General features: G+C 42.7%; 1 protein-coding gene across 2 annotated transcripts in view; it reads left to right on the top strand.

Annotated features, from left to right (window-relative positions):
• Positions 1-14,137, top strand: part of LOC131061086 (AUGMIN subunit 3) — a 242,100-nt gene that overhangs the window by 108,874 nt on the left and 119,089 nt on the right. For both annotated transcript variants that reach the window (XM_057994597.2, XM_057994598.2), the window contains exon 9: positions 49-180. In XM_057994597.2, coding sequence (XP_057850580.2) covers positions 49-180 — 132 coding nt within the window. The remainder of the gene's footprint in view (positions 1-48; positions 181-14,137) is intronic.

The following is a 14,137-nucleotide window of genomic DNA, read 5'->3' as shown; positions in this document are numbered from 1 at the left end:
AATTATTTGTTGGATGTTGATAGGCATTCTTTTTGATCATGTGAACAGTTTTGGAATCAGTGAGAGACAGTGGGTGGAAGCGCAAGTTGAGTATGCCAAACAACAGGCAATTCTTGCAAAGGCAAAACTGCAAGTATCAGCTGATGAGGCTCATGTTCACCTTGATTTGCAATCTCTGAGGTTTGTTTTTTTCATTAATGATTTTTTCTTGAACCTTTATGTTTGTAAGATGCGAACAACTTTGGGGATGACAATTTATATTAGAATTTAGTTTTATGGCAAGAAATATTTGTTATGGTCCAAAAGAAGTATAATATTATCATTTGACTAGCCAATTTAATACACCAGCTGATGGATGAAACCATCAATTTCACACTAGCAAAGTATATCTTTGTGGCCATAAAAATGTTTGGGATCACTGCCAGAAAATTGATGATGATTGGCAGAAAACCTATTTCAATCACCGAGATTAGCTGTGGAGAGGCTAGTTTTAAACCTCGGGCCAACAAGCGCTATGCGTGAGGTGAGTCAACCGAGGTTTATGGAAGCTGGCACAAAGTTAAAGATATGGAGCTGGTGTACATGAGGAGTTTATGGGGTGACCTTTTATTGTTGAATAGTCAATTTTAAGAGGGTCTACGAATGGTAAAGTGAAGGAAAAAACATTTAGACATAGTATACCCTTTGGTGTCATTTAACTCCACATTTTTCACTTGTTTCCTCAAATCACAAAGAAGTTGCACGCATACCATAACTTGGCAATATATTTTTACTTTTATATTTTCTTTGAAATTTTCACTATTTCCTTTCACTTCAAATTTTATCAGAAAAATATATTGGCATTATAACCTATTATTTTGCATAAAAAGTACAAAAAATATTCATAACTTGCCAAATAAACTAAAAGTTAAAACTTGAAAATTCTTCAATTTTTTTTTTTTAAATTTGAAGACAATAAAAGATTTACTCACTTTTGATAGCTAAATCTTCTTTGTGCAGCTAATTCTAACATGTTGATGTAGGTCTTACTCCTATGTAGCCCGGATCTTCAAAAAAAATGAAGCAACCTTCAAAACCCAACAATGGCAACTTCGAGGAAAAAAAATGCAGTTCTTGGTTTTTTGTGTTTGTCAAATCAGTTGCAAATGTACAAAAATCTTCATGTTAGGGTGAATGGAATCGTTGAGAACTATTTTTCAATTGAAAAAATGCTTTTCTACTTTTTAAAATTTGTTTTTTCTGGCTCCGTTGGTTATGGGTATGTTAGAGTCTTGTTGGGTATGCCCAGGGTACCACTCGAGTAGTGGCCTAGGTGTATCTACGAACGAAGCATGCCAAGATTGGGACTAGAAGGACATGGGTACTTGGGCTCAATATGGAGTACCCAATAACGCAACAATATACTAAATTTATATCAATTTGTCAAAACTTGAATGTGAATAATTATGATAGATATTTTGAATTTATTGTTCATTGGTTCAATATTAAAATAATACAATTGGTAATTAGCATCATATGGGTCATCATGAAGATAAACAATAGCATTATTATTGAGAGTAGGTGATGTAGGTAGATTAAAAGAACCACATGCAATCCCATTTCCCCTTGCATTGAAAGTGTATTGGGTATCTAATTCAATGAAAAGTGAAGATTGTGTCGTAGTTAAGAAAACCAAATCAGTTCATTGTGGATCTACATTCCACAACTTTGTGTCTCCGTCCTTGTACTCATTTTGTTTGTGACTAAGGAGGCACAAGTTGGAATACATAAAGTAGATATTTTACCATGTTACCAATTGGTTGCATTTCACTAAGTGGATGAAGGAATATGTTGACCAATTTGATTCAGATGAAGTGGAACGAGCAACCTATTAGAACAAAGAGTTACAATTATAAAATTGTAAGTCAAATTTGAAATTTGAAAAGTTAATAATTTTAATATTTAAAAAATCAGAGACAATTTTAAATTTATAGTGTAATAAAAAAAAAAAAATTGCTGCAAAATTTTTATTGCAAGTGTTTGGAGGAATGGTGATGTATGGTCCTTGAGATACCACCAAGCATGAACACCTTTTGTATACTTGTCATGAAAAATGGAAATCCTTTGACGATTGGAGGCTACAAACTAATATGTAAATTAATCCTCCATTTCAAGATTAGGAAAGAGTTCAAGAAGTGCTTTTTTGCACCATTTAGTAACTTCTGCATTTTTGTATGATGACACCTTTGATGGCATAAGGAGAATCTTATCATTGTAAAATTGGGAAATAAGATGTAGTGGGGTGGTTATTTTGTTCCATTGCTCAACACAAATTGTTTGCACCTTTTTGAAGAAAAATTCTTGAGGATCTTGTTCTTTTTCATTGATGATGGATTTCATCTTATCAACCATTGAGTCAACGCCTATAATGTTCCTATTGTCACAAAAGGTTGCACCCTTGTTGAGCTATCAACTCAGCAACCTTGTGAAACATGGAAACAACCCCGAAGTGTGGGACCTTGCGCAATGGGGTTGAATCTTTGGAGAAGGACGACTTCCTTCTCAATCCAAGTGTAGGTGTTGAACCAACTCAACACTCCAAATTCTACTTCTAAACCTATCCTAACAACTTGCAAAGGAAAAGGGAACAAGGAAATGATAAAATGAAAGCAAGTGATGCACCAAGATAAGAGATGTTTCTCTCCCTGCCCATAAATGATGCAAAAAATCAATCAAAATACCTTGGAGATGCACAAACTTCAGTTACATGAATGACCTCAACGCATGTATGGAGGTTAGAAATCGTTGAATGTCAAAAGGGGAGAATGTTTCCCACAAGCCACACCCAGAAACAAGTTAACATAGCATATACATGAGAGAAAGCCGCAAAACATGCACTTACAATAAAGGTAAGAAAAACATACACGACATGCATAACTTGAAGGAAGGCAAGAATGATAACTTCAATTCACTCGTAGGCCAATGGAAAAACGTACAGTTGCAAAAATGCAAGAAAATATACAAATCTTCAAGATAAGTGAAAGAGCAAGGAATAGCTCAAGCCAGCAGGGAGAGAACACCTTACAATGAGGCCTAATAGCCTATATGTAGAAAACTGGTTGCAGAGGAGAGACCAATGGTCAAGGAGAGGAAGCCTTGACCCGGCCGTGCACAGAGGAATGTCAATTAGGGAAGACAGGGAGGTGCACAAACCTGACATAGTGTGTATGCAAGTGTTAGGGGTCAAAACGTATGTTAGTATGAATAATATTTATAAGTGTGTTATGTTGTGTTATGTTTATGTTTGTCGCCGAGAGGTTCTTGTCGGGTAGTTGGGAGTTGGTGACCGTTGGCAACTTGACCAACCGTCGGGTGTATATATTGTTTGGTTGGAACCTCGGCAGGGGGAGATTATGTATGGACAATTCTGGACATTGGAATAAAGATATAACTTTCTGGTCTACTTATTATCATTTGTCATTTATGTTATGATTGTTTTGTCCCATGAATACTTGGTACGTGTAGGGAATACTGTGTTATCTGATCATTCACCAACTATACATTTAGGACTAAACATTTTGGTGCCGTTGCCTGAACGAACCTGGAGATAACTATGGTGGTAGGCGGAAGCAATTAATGGGCCGACCGTTTAACCAACAATTAATTGTCGTGGACAGCGACACGCACGAAGAGAGTACCGCGGAAGAGGAACGAGAGGATCAGTTGACGACAGACTTGCTGGAGTTGTGGGACGTGTCGGTCACGCAGTACGTGTAGCGAGAGGCTCAGGAGAGAGCCGTCTCGAAAGGCACGGTACGTGGTGAACTCATCGTCAGCACCCCCATATTTGACCTACTCGGGTGTATTCCAAGGTTACTCGCCAGAAATTTGATTGCACGCCAAGACCAAAGGGAGGAAACGGCAAAGGAACTTCGGCGGCAACAAGTTCTCTGACGGTACAAGGAACGGAGTAGTAGGGAGGAAGAGGAGAGGGAGGCCAGTCGGCGCCGTACCTTTGGCACTTGATGCCCCTACGACCGAACAAAGACAGACGTACCACTGCTACCGAAGGAGTAAACGAAGGAACTATCCGGAGGATCTCTCCGTATAAAAGAACAGGCCGACAGGAGACGACGACTAAGAGAAGTTGTCGACTCGAGGAGTCCGGAGCACAACAGAAGTCGGAGTGTGAGTCAGAGTTGTAGTCGGGAGAGGCAAAAACCGTGTACGTGGAAGGAGTTGGTCGAGGTAGCCAGGAACCTGACACTTCCAAACGTAGCGGAGGAAGATCTCGCCGACCAGGCCCCACACTCGACGTCAAGTGAAGAAGACTCCATAGCCGAATCACAAAGCACTCAATCGGAATTTTCCGAACAAGGAGAGGAGGTGGTACGAGACATGCACAAGGAAATCGCCACTATTTTCAAAGCAACGTTTTCCGGCATTAAAAACTTGTCCTTGTCGGAGAGAATCGAAATAGGAAGATCGGATCTGGAAACCCTGGGAAGGAGGGACTATAGAAGTGAAGGTGACCAAAGCTCGGTTGGCAAGGGCCCAACTAGACTAGGAGCGTACGGTACCCTCTGGACACATAGTACCTTTCCGTCATATAGCCATTTCCAGGCACTGCATAAAACCGCATAGAAAAGAACGATGGCACACACCTCGGAGAAACAAAAACTTCCAAAATTCATGGGCGATGGGTCAGAGGACCCCATACGGCATTGCAAGACATGCGTCACCATCTGGGAAGCAAATGGCCAGGACGACCGAGACTACTGGGTGAAGGCATTTTCGGCCACTCTGTGAGGAATAGCTATTGACTGGTACACAGACCTTGATGCTCAGCATAAAACATCCTGGAGCAATCTGAAGAAGGCCTTTGAGGAAGAATTCAAACTCCTACAGGACGACAACGAAATTGTGGCGGAAATTTACAATACCAAACAAGGAAAAAACGAAAGTGTGCGCGCATATAATAGGAGGCTGAGGGAACTACTTAACAAAATGGAGAACCAGCTGACAGATGGCCTCAAGAAGCGGTGGTTCGTGGAAGGATTGGTACCATCCCTGAGAAGGACGATGAAAGTAGTCCCTCCGCCATCATACGATGAAGCATACAACCGCGCCATGGATATTGAAAGTGTAAACAAGACATCCCGGGGGAAGCGACGGACCAGTGATGGTGACAGCACGGATGAAGACAGCGATGGGGGATCCAAAACCGTGCAAGCACTCCGGAAGGATATGATGAGGATGATGAAGGAGTTAAAAGGTGACAAAGAAAGTTGTAGGGAAGGAAAAGAACTATGGTGTACTGATTGCAAGACAGAAGGACACACTAAAGGAAGTTGTCCCTGTAAAGTTTTCTGTGACATCCGCCAAGTAACGGGACATTCCACTATGGAATGCCCGTACAACTTGAAAGCACGGAGCACACAAGTGCTCTACGCTCAACCCGACCAAACCACACCGCCGGCAACACCGCCGAAGCCAACAACAAACTCTGACGCCTCACCTGGAGGGTATAGGAATAATCGGAGGGATAACAACAAATCCAATAATAACACACCAAGGAGCAGAATTCAATACAATGGGAAGGGGTGACCCATGATTCAGTGCAGGAAGTGCAACGAATGGTGTCCCTTTGCTCGAGAATGCCAAAACGGAGGTGATACAGGAAGTTTGTTGTGTAGATGGTGCGGTCCAAGAAATCACGAGGACATAGATTGTCCAAAACAAAAAGGGGTGAACATGCTTGATGTGGAGGGATCAGGAGAAGACGTACTGGCAATCACAAGGTTGCAAAACAAGAAAGCCATGTATCCTGACCCTCGCATAGAAAAAGAAAGGCTCCAGGAGGCAAGGGCGGATATCGAGCGAGCGATGGCTGGAGAGTAGAGGGCTTCGCACGTGGCTGCCAGTACACCAGTCTGGTCAAAACCAGAGTAAACTATCATTAAGCAGATGTTACAAACCACAATACCCGTACGGGTGTATGACCTTCTGCAGACCATGCCACAGTTAAGGATGGCTCTGACAAATGTAACCATGGACACTACCCTCGGTAAGGAACACCAAACGGTGGCGGAACCATGTAGTATGGACCCGGTGAAGGAATCTGGTATGGATGCCATGAATCCTATGCTAATCGCAGTGGGCGTCGGATGGAAACCGGCAGTAGCAGAGATGGATATAATGGGACAAAAGCTTACAAACACCATTGTTGATGGTGGGTCCGGAGTCAACGTACTACCGGAGGAAACTTGGCGAAGCCTTGGTAAGCCTACACTCTGGCCACCAACCTTCCACCTGGTCGGTGCCGATCAACACGGTATCAAACCCCTCGGTACCCTCATGGCACAAAAGGTGGTAATTGGGACGCAACAATTCCTCCTGGATTTTGTAGTCATTTCGCTGGAAAGGAAAGCATACGACGCTCTTCTAGGAAGGGGGTGGCTGATCATGGCCAAAGCTAATCATGACTGGAAAAGGAATACGCTCTCAATCGAGAGTGACAGTCATAAGTTTGTAATTGATCTAAGGAACTAGTCCATTAGTGAAGAGCTCGCGTCATCGGACTCCGACTCAGAAGATTCAAATAGATGGGATTGGGGTTCTGAAGGAGACAGAGGAGGAAAAGAACCCGACGAGGAAGGAGTGTTGGAATTGGATGGATGCCCCGAGGATGGAACCAGTTCATTTGCGGGACTTTTTCATTGGCAAATGGAGGACTATGAGGTCTTCCACTCAGAGTGTCACATGCTTCAAATATGTGAGATAGGAGAATCAAGCGGTTGGATAGAAGAACAACCCTTTCCCTCGGAGTGCGGTACATACCAAGAGGGAATGGCACAGATGGACGACACGCCAACCCACCAGTTTGAACAGGATAAACCCATTAAGTACGAGGAAAGGGATGTGAAAAAAATCAATCTAGGCAAGGACAAGGACCCGCAGGTGATACTCGTAGGGGATGACTGGAACCCTGTACTGGATCACTCGTACGACGTACGCCAGTCAAGGGAGTGTTTGAGTTATCTGTACGACGTATGGTCGGCAAAGAAGGGAGACTGGCATAGCCTATACGGTGTACGAACGGCAAGGGGAAGAATACCGTATGACAAAACATTGCACCCACAGGAAACTAAGTCATACGATCTTGTACGACTAGCAACGGATAAAGGAGAAAGACTGTATGGTCAGAAAACAGACATACCGTACGTGCAGGATCTGTACAATCCCCTCCTTCAAGGTGTTCGTACACGCAGGGAGCAGTTGTATGAAACGTTTGTATTTGTGTAGATATTTGTGCCATCCATGTGGGTTTGAGTGAAGAGTTGGCACAGGTTGAAGAGGTCGTACGACCAGGGAGCGGAAGTGCATGAGTTAACCCGTATGGTGTAGAGGCAGCAATTGGTCCAATGGTCCGTACCAGTATGGAAAACCAGACAATGGTAGAGGAGGCCGCACTAGGGAAAAATGAGGTCGCCGTACAGGTAATTGGTACTTGTACAATGCCAACATGTACTGGTACGGTGCCAACATGTACTGGTACGTCATAAACTGCTACGGTGCCAACAAGAACTGGTATGGTGCCAACAGGTACTGGTACGACAGAAACTGGTACTTGTACGACAAGAGTTGGTACGGTGCCAACAAGAACTGGTATGGTGTCAGCAGGAACGGGTACTGTGCCAGCAGGAACTGGTACTATGCAAGCAGGAACCGGTACGGTACCAGCAGAAACCAATATAGTACTAGTACAAACCCGTATGGTACCAGCAGGAACTGGTACTGTGCCAACAGAAACCGGTACGGTGCCAGTGGAAACCAGTACAGTGCCAACACAAACCGGTACAGTGCCAGCAGAAACTGGTACAAATGACTTGGAGGCAGGAACCGGTACGGTACCGGCAGAATCCGGTATGGTGGCAGAAGAAACTGGTACGGTGGCGGAAGAAACCGGTACGGTGTCGACAGAAACCAGTACGGTGCCAAGAGAAACCAGTACGGTACCAACTAACTTAGAGGCAGCCTTGGATACTCTGACAGATGAGGATATAGATGCCTCGCTGGATGGGTGGCTGGCGTAGTTCACCCTCGCCCCACACCTTCCCCCCTCTCCTGCACCACATAACATGGCCATTGGGCCAAGCATGACCACAGATAGAGAGACCTCTGTCCCGGACCTGGCAGGAGAGAGATCCATTGATCAGGAACGACAACAGGGAAGGGACAAGCAGAGGGCAGGAGCTTTCAGGGGACTTCATATCACACCACTTGACTCGAATGACCCAATAGGCTCACTCAGACAATTCTTAGAGGAGTTACAATGGCTCTCTGATGTTGCACGCAACATGGCTAAGCTTACTGGACAGATGGAGGCTGACAATTCAGCCTACGCTTACGAACTAACAGTCAAATCGCTTACAGATTTTTTTGTCTGTGAATCCGTTTAGACTGTTTTACATCTGGTATGCGTTTGTTCCTCATTCCATCTCTGCGGACCTTGTTTTAAATTCCAACTGCAGAAAATAATCACAGTATAGTCTTCTTCGAAACTGTTGTTTTGTTTTATTTCCTTTTGCTTCGCAGACCTCTGTCCCACCAATAAGTGGACATAGCTATTATAACAACAGCGGTAGACACCCAAACTGGTTCAAAACCAGTTGGGTCGTTGAGGCAACCAACCAGAGATCGGTACCAGAACGAGTACCGCTAAAGATGAAAATAACATGGTTTAAATTTAACAAAACTGTAACAACAAAAAAAAAACATAAAACTTGAAGAAAACGGATCTAAAAGGAAAGTGTAAAATTCACTTAATCCTTGTGGACTAAGAGCCCTCAGTTTATAAATACACTGAGAGACAACCTGACCACACACAAGGAGACCACAACAATGGTGGCTTATTACAAGCAAACAAAAAAAAACATCAACCTAAACACTAACTGCCAGGGGTGCCCTGCACCAGAGATGGTGGTAATGCACCCATCTTTGGGAGAAGGTTGAGGTGAAAGCCCTCTTCCACCCTCTGCGAGTAGGCATGGTGAGCCCACCCTTTGCGAGTAGGTATGGTGGGTATCATGGAAGAAATTCCATGATATGCTTGTTCGCCCTTTGGGAGTAGCTATGGTGAACATATTATTCATGGGAGTAGCCATGGTGGTAGTCACTATGTGACTTGGTTATTCAGAAGGAATCCTCCCTAGGTAAGAGGGGGTGTTGTTGTGTAGCTAGGTCGGATCCCTTCTAGGGCCGACCTAGTGCACAAAATGCCAAGTGACCTGTCGGCCTTGGCATTTGGATATCTCACTTGTATGAGTCTAATTTGGGGCAGGCCCTATTTGGGCGAACCACTTATGTGTAACTTGTGATTAAGTTAAATGTAAGTTGCAACTAAGGGAGACTCATATGTAACTTGTAATATATAGGTCTGACCATATCCTTGGTGCCAAAAGTATATGGCCGACTTGAGGTCTATTAGGAGGTATTGATTCATATATATGCAAGGTCATGATTGCATCAATAGATATGAATTCAATAACATGAAGGTCATGTAGTGTGCTCGAGGGTGATGATAAGAGCTTATCGTCTATGGTTGGGAAGGCAACAGATCTGATGTTTGGCTGTGGTTAACGAGCAGTACGATAAAATCAACAATATTCACTACATTTCATGAACACCTGCTCAAGATGGCCAAAATGATCAGCTGCATGTTTTGAATAAACAGTTATTTCATCAAGGTATATAAGCACAAACTTTGCTAATACACCCTTGAAAGCGATGTCCATTGCTCTTTGGAACATGGCACATGCATTGGCTAGCCCAAAAGGCATCTTACAATAAGCATAGGTACCCCACTTAGTAGTAAATGCAGTCTTGTATTGGTTAGACTCTTGGACTAAAATCTGATTGTAGGCTGAATACTCATCCAAGAATGAAAATCTTTTTGAGTCACTGACCTTTTGTAGAATTTGCCACATGGAGGGAAGGGGATAGTGATCCTTAAGGGAGGCCTTGCTGAGGTCCCTAAAGTCTACACATAGTTTGATTTCCCAATTCTTCTTCCTTACAGGGACAACGTTACCCACCCGAGAGGAGTGTTTGATAGGGAAGATGATATTGGCTTCTATGAGTTTGGTTAACTCTTTCCTCATTAGTGGCTCGATTTTGGGGTTTATTGGCCTTTGCTTTTGTCTAATTGGTTTTGCATTTGGGTTTAGTTCTATAGTATGGTGGGCTAGGCTAGGGCCAAAACCCTTCAAATCTTCATAAGTTCAAGCAACTATGTCATCATATCCTTGACAAAGTTTAACAAAGGCTTCTTTTCCGACTGAGGAACATACCTTTCCCAAATTTAGTGACCTACCCTTGGCAACAACAATTGGCTTATAATCACCCCTCTTTGCAGCCAAGTTCATATTCTTCTTCAGTTGATCATCGTAGTTGAAAAATGCCTTCCAAGGTAACTAGACCTTTAGGCAACTTGTTGGAGTTGAGCTGCATGATCTGATCTCCATATTGGTCTTGCAACATAGATTGATTTTTAGCAGAAAATTTTGCTTCATTTTGCAAGAAATTGACAATCCGTTGATCACTTTCAAAAACTTGCCAATTTGCTTGATTGTTTGGGACAATAGGCCTCACAACAAGCTTGATGTGTTGTTCCTTCTTGTTTACAACATGTGTTGGTATGTCGAACTGAGCACCAACCGCTGCAAGCCTATTAACGGGCTTATTCCGACTCCTAGGAATGCTTTGGAGATTGAAGGCCTCAAATCCCTCAATCAAATCCATAACCCTTTGTTTGTATGATTTGAGTAAGTTGTTCTTTATTATGCTTTGAACTCTGATATGATCAACAATTAACTCACTATCCCCAAATACTTTCAAAGATCCGATATTTCTTTTTTCTGTAAGTTGGAGACCTTGGACTAGGGCTTCCTACTCGGCCACATTGTTGGTGCAACCAAAATGAAGTCTAAAGGAGAAGAAATATTTCTCTTGCTTAGTAGAAACAAGCATCACACTAGCACTTGTACAATTCCTGTATCTTGAACCATAAAAAAACATGCTCCATAACCCCTCTGGATCTTCTTGTGTCTTGATGAGGTTAGGAATAGGAGTATCTTCCTCATGAATAGAATAGGTACCAAGCCGAGTCTCTTCACTCTCAGCTATTGGATCAAACTGGAAAGCGTTGGCCCATTCATCTAGTAAGCAATCAGGAATTTCCTCTAGAAGGGTAGCAGGCTCACGGACAATACACTCCCCCTCTTCGTGCAAAGTGCAATTCATGTTTATAGGGTTGGCAGTGTAGGGTTTAATGTGCTTTTGTACAATGGGCTTTGTCTTTATGGTAACCTTGGTAACCTGGTTGAAATAGCATGTGGGACAAATCAAAAGACAAATATCCACCTATCTTGGCGGTGAAGTCTCTAGACAGACAGATGGGAAAGAAGGCATGGAGGTCATCGATATGTCTTGTAAGACAGCGCAACTAGGGCATACGTGCAAAGTTAACTTTAATTATTTAACAACCCCTACCGTCTTAATAGAAGTGCCATTCAATTGGACAACTCCCTTAGTCACATGCTCATATTTTATACCAAGAAGGTCAGCTACCTTCTTAGGCATGATTGAGCTGCTAGCTCCTGAATCTATCATGCGATTGTGAACTAAGTTATCTCCTACGATTAAAGAGAAGATAGAAGGGGGGAGACTTACTGATCTTGCTTGAATCTTCATCCTCCCTGGGCTGTATCTAATCGGTGGAGACTGTCTTCCTGTTGACCACAACTTCATTGCTTGATTGGTTGATGTCCTCCAATGCCTCCATAAGCAAATCCCTTTGAGATGGGATGGAAAGGGCCTCCCACATAGCCACATTGAGATTGGCCTTCTTCTTTTGGTCAACTATATTGAAAGGAACACCAGCTGATTTTGGAGGCCCCTTTGAAGCTACAAGGTCTATCTTTGTTCTTGAGGCGACTTGGGCATCCTCTTGCCTCTTGCTCCCTTGAATGGTAGTTTGACTTGTATGGGTGTTGGAGCTTGGGTGGATGTTGAAGACAAGGCACCCTCTCTTGCTTTCCTTTTTGACCTTGTGTATTGTATCACAACATCACCATCTGCCTGGTTTATACCACAAAACTCTTCCTCTTTCCAATTGACGAAAGTAGAATCTCCTTGTATGTGAGCCCGATTGCTAACACTTGGCTGATTTGGATCATATTGCTGTTCAAAGGTGGTTGGCTCATTTTGCACTACTAGAGCTTGGACAAGCTCTCCATTTTGGCATGCAGCTTGGTTGTGTGGCTGATTGCATGGTTATTTGCTGCTGTAGGATTCAAACTATTCAAGGGCTTGCCATTACTCAATTGGTTTTGCCCTTGAAAAGGTGGCCTATTTTGCTAGTAAACAAGCTTGATAAGGCTTGCTATGTTGAGCCTGTTGCCTCTTTAGTGTCAGCAACTCATTGCCAAAGTTCTGCAATAGAGTCTTGACCTCGTGGAACTCATTTGAGGATGAACTGGATGTGGATGGATGGCATGTGGGTGCCATGGGGATAGGAGCCAAGGTGCGCTGTTGAGTAGGAGCTTCTGGGAATGGAGGCTTTGGCGGCCTTGTAGCTATCTTCCTAGATTGTATCAAACAATTTTCTGCCTTTATGGCTATGTCATATGCATCTTGGAGAGAAGTTACACCCATTGACTGTATCATGACAGCTACATCAGTATTGAGAGCTCTTAGATAATACAAGAAGGAATGATTGGGAGATGGCTTGACTAGAGTAGGGATGCTATCCCATGTCTTTTGGAATTCGAAATTGAAGTCTCCCATGAATTCATGAGCCACCCTCTTGATTGTAGTTAGTTGTTCAAGCAAGGATAGGTGATCACTTTTGTCTTCAAAATGGTCACACAATTTTTCCCCTAATTCCTCCCCATTATGATTGGAGTTAGGCGGTAACCCTCTATACCATTGCAAAGCTATTCCTTTCATGGAAGTGGCCAAGAGCCTAACAACAACATCATCCTCAGTGACATTATGGACGGAGCGGAAGTTTGCAATGTCTTGAATGTGCTCTATAGGAGTAGTAGTTGTTTCACTAGTGAAATAGGGTATGCTCTTTAATGTAGTCACTGGTATATCATTTCTTTATGTAAAAATGAGAGGACTTTCCCCATTGAATGTAATAAAAACCTGATTTCTAGCCATTTGAAACAATGGTCTATTGATATGGGTGGTGGGAGACCTAGACTATAATGGTCTTGTAAATGGAGGTGTAGAACGAAGCTTGGGTGATGGAGTGCTTACAACCTTGACACCTCTGATTGGTGACAATGAATTTCTACCTCTCTATCTTCTAGAACTTGAAAATGAGAGATCTAAAATTGGAAATTACCTGTAGAAGACACCCTTGTATGAATTCTGGGCATGAAATCAGCAACAGGTCAGGAACAAGAGACTAGGTCTGTGAGTAGAGTCGCCTAGTGCTTGAATGATGACTGCCTCCAAAGGCTGAGATACTAAGAACACCATTGAATACTTAGCCTGAAAGTTGTAAGTCTGTCCCACTGGGCGTGCTAAAAATTGTTGTCACAAAAGTTTACACCCTTGTTGAGCTATCAACTCAACAACCTTGTGAAAAATGGAAACTGTTAGTGATATAGCGTCAGTCAGTCTCGTTCTAGCCGACTCTGCAAATCAAAATGTGTGAATGGCCTATCGGCCTTACACATTTTGTATTTTGATTATTTATATTTAATCATAACTATACCCTAATCGATTGATCATTAGTGTTATTTATTTTATAACAAACTAATGATTATAAACTCGTCGCTCTATTGGAAGGATGCGATCCTCTAACTACAGTCACTTCTCCCTGAGGAGAGTCGACTCCTATCGAGGAATACATAAGATCAGTGCTCTCCTTCATTGTGGATGAGAGAGATACGAATGTTGTATGACAAATTGTCTATCGATATCAGCAAACCTTATATATTACATCAGATGAACATGCAACATCTCATATCAGATGACTCATAATGTTGACTGTAATTAACTAAAGAGAAATACAAATAGCATATTGTGGAAGACAATCAGACAGAATACGGCTTACAAGAAACAAAGATAGCATACGGTGGGT

Source organism: Cryptomeria japonica, chromosome 4 (genome assembly GCF_030272615.1).
Source record: "Cryptomeria japonica chromosome 4, Sugi_1.0, whole genome shotgun sequence".
NCBI lineage: Eukaryota > Viridiplantae > Streptophyta > Pinopsida > Cupressales > Cupressaceae > Cryptomeria > Cryptomeria japonica.
This window is presented reverse-complemented; position numbering and strand designations above follow the sequence as displayed.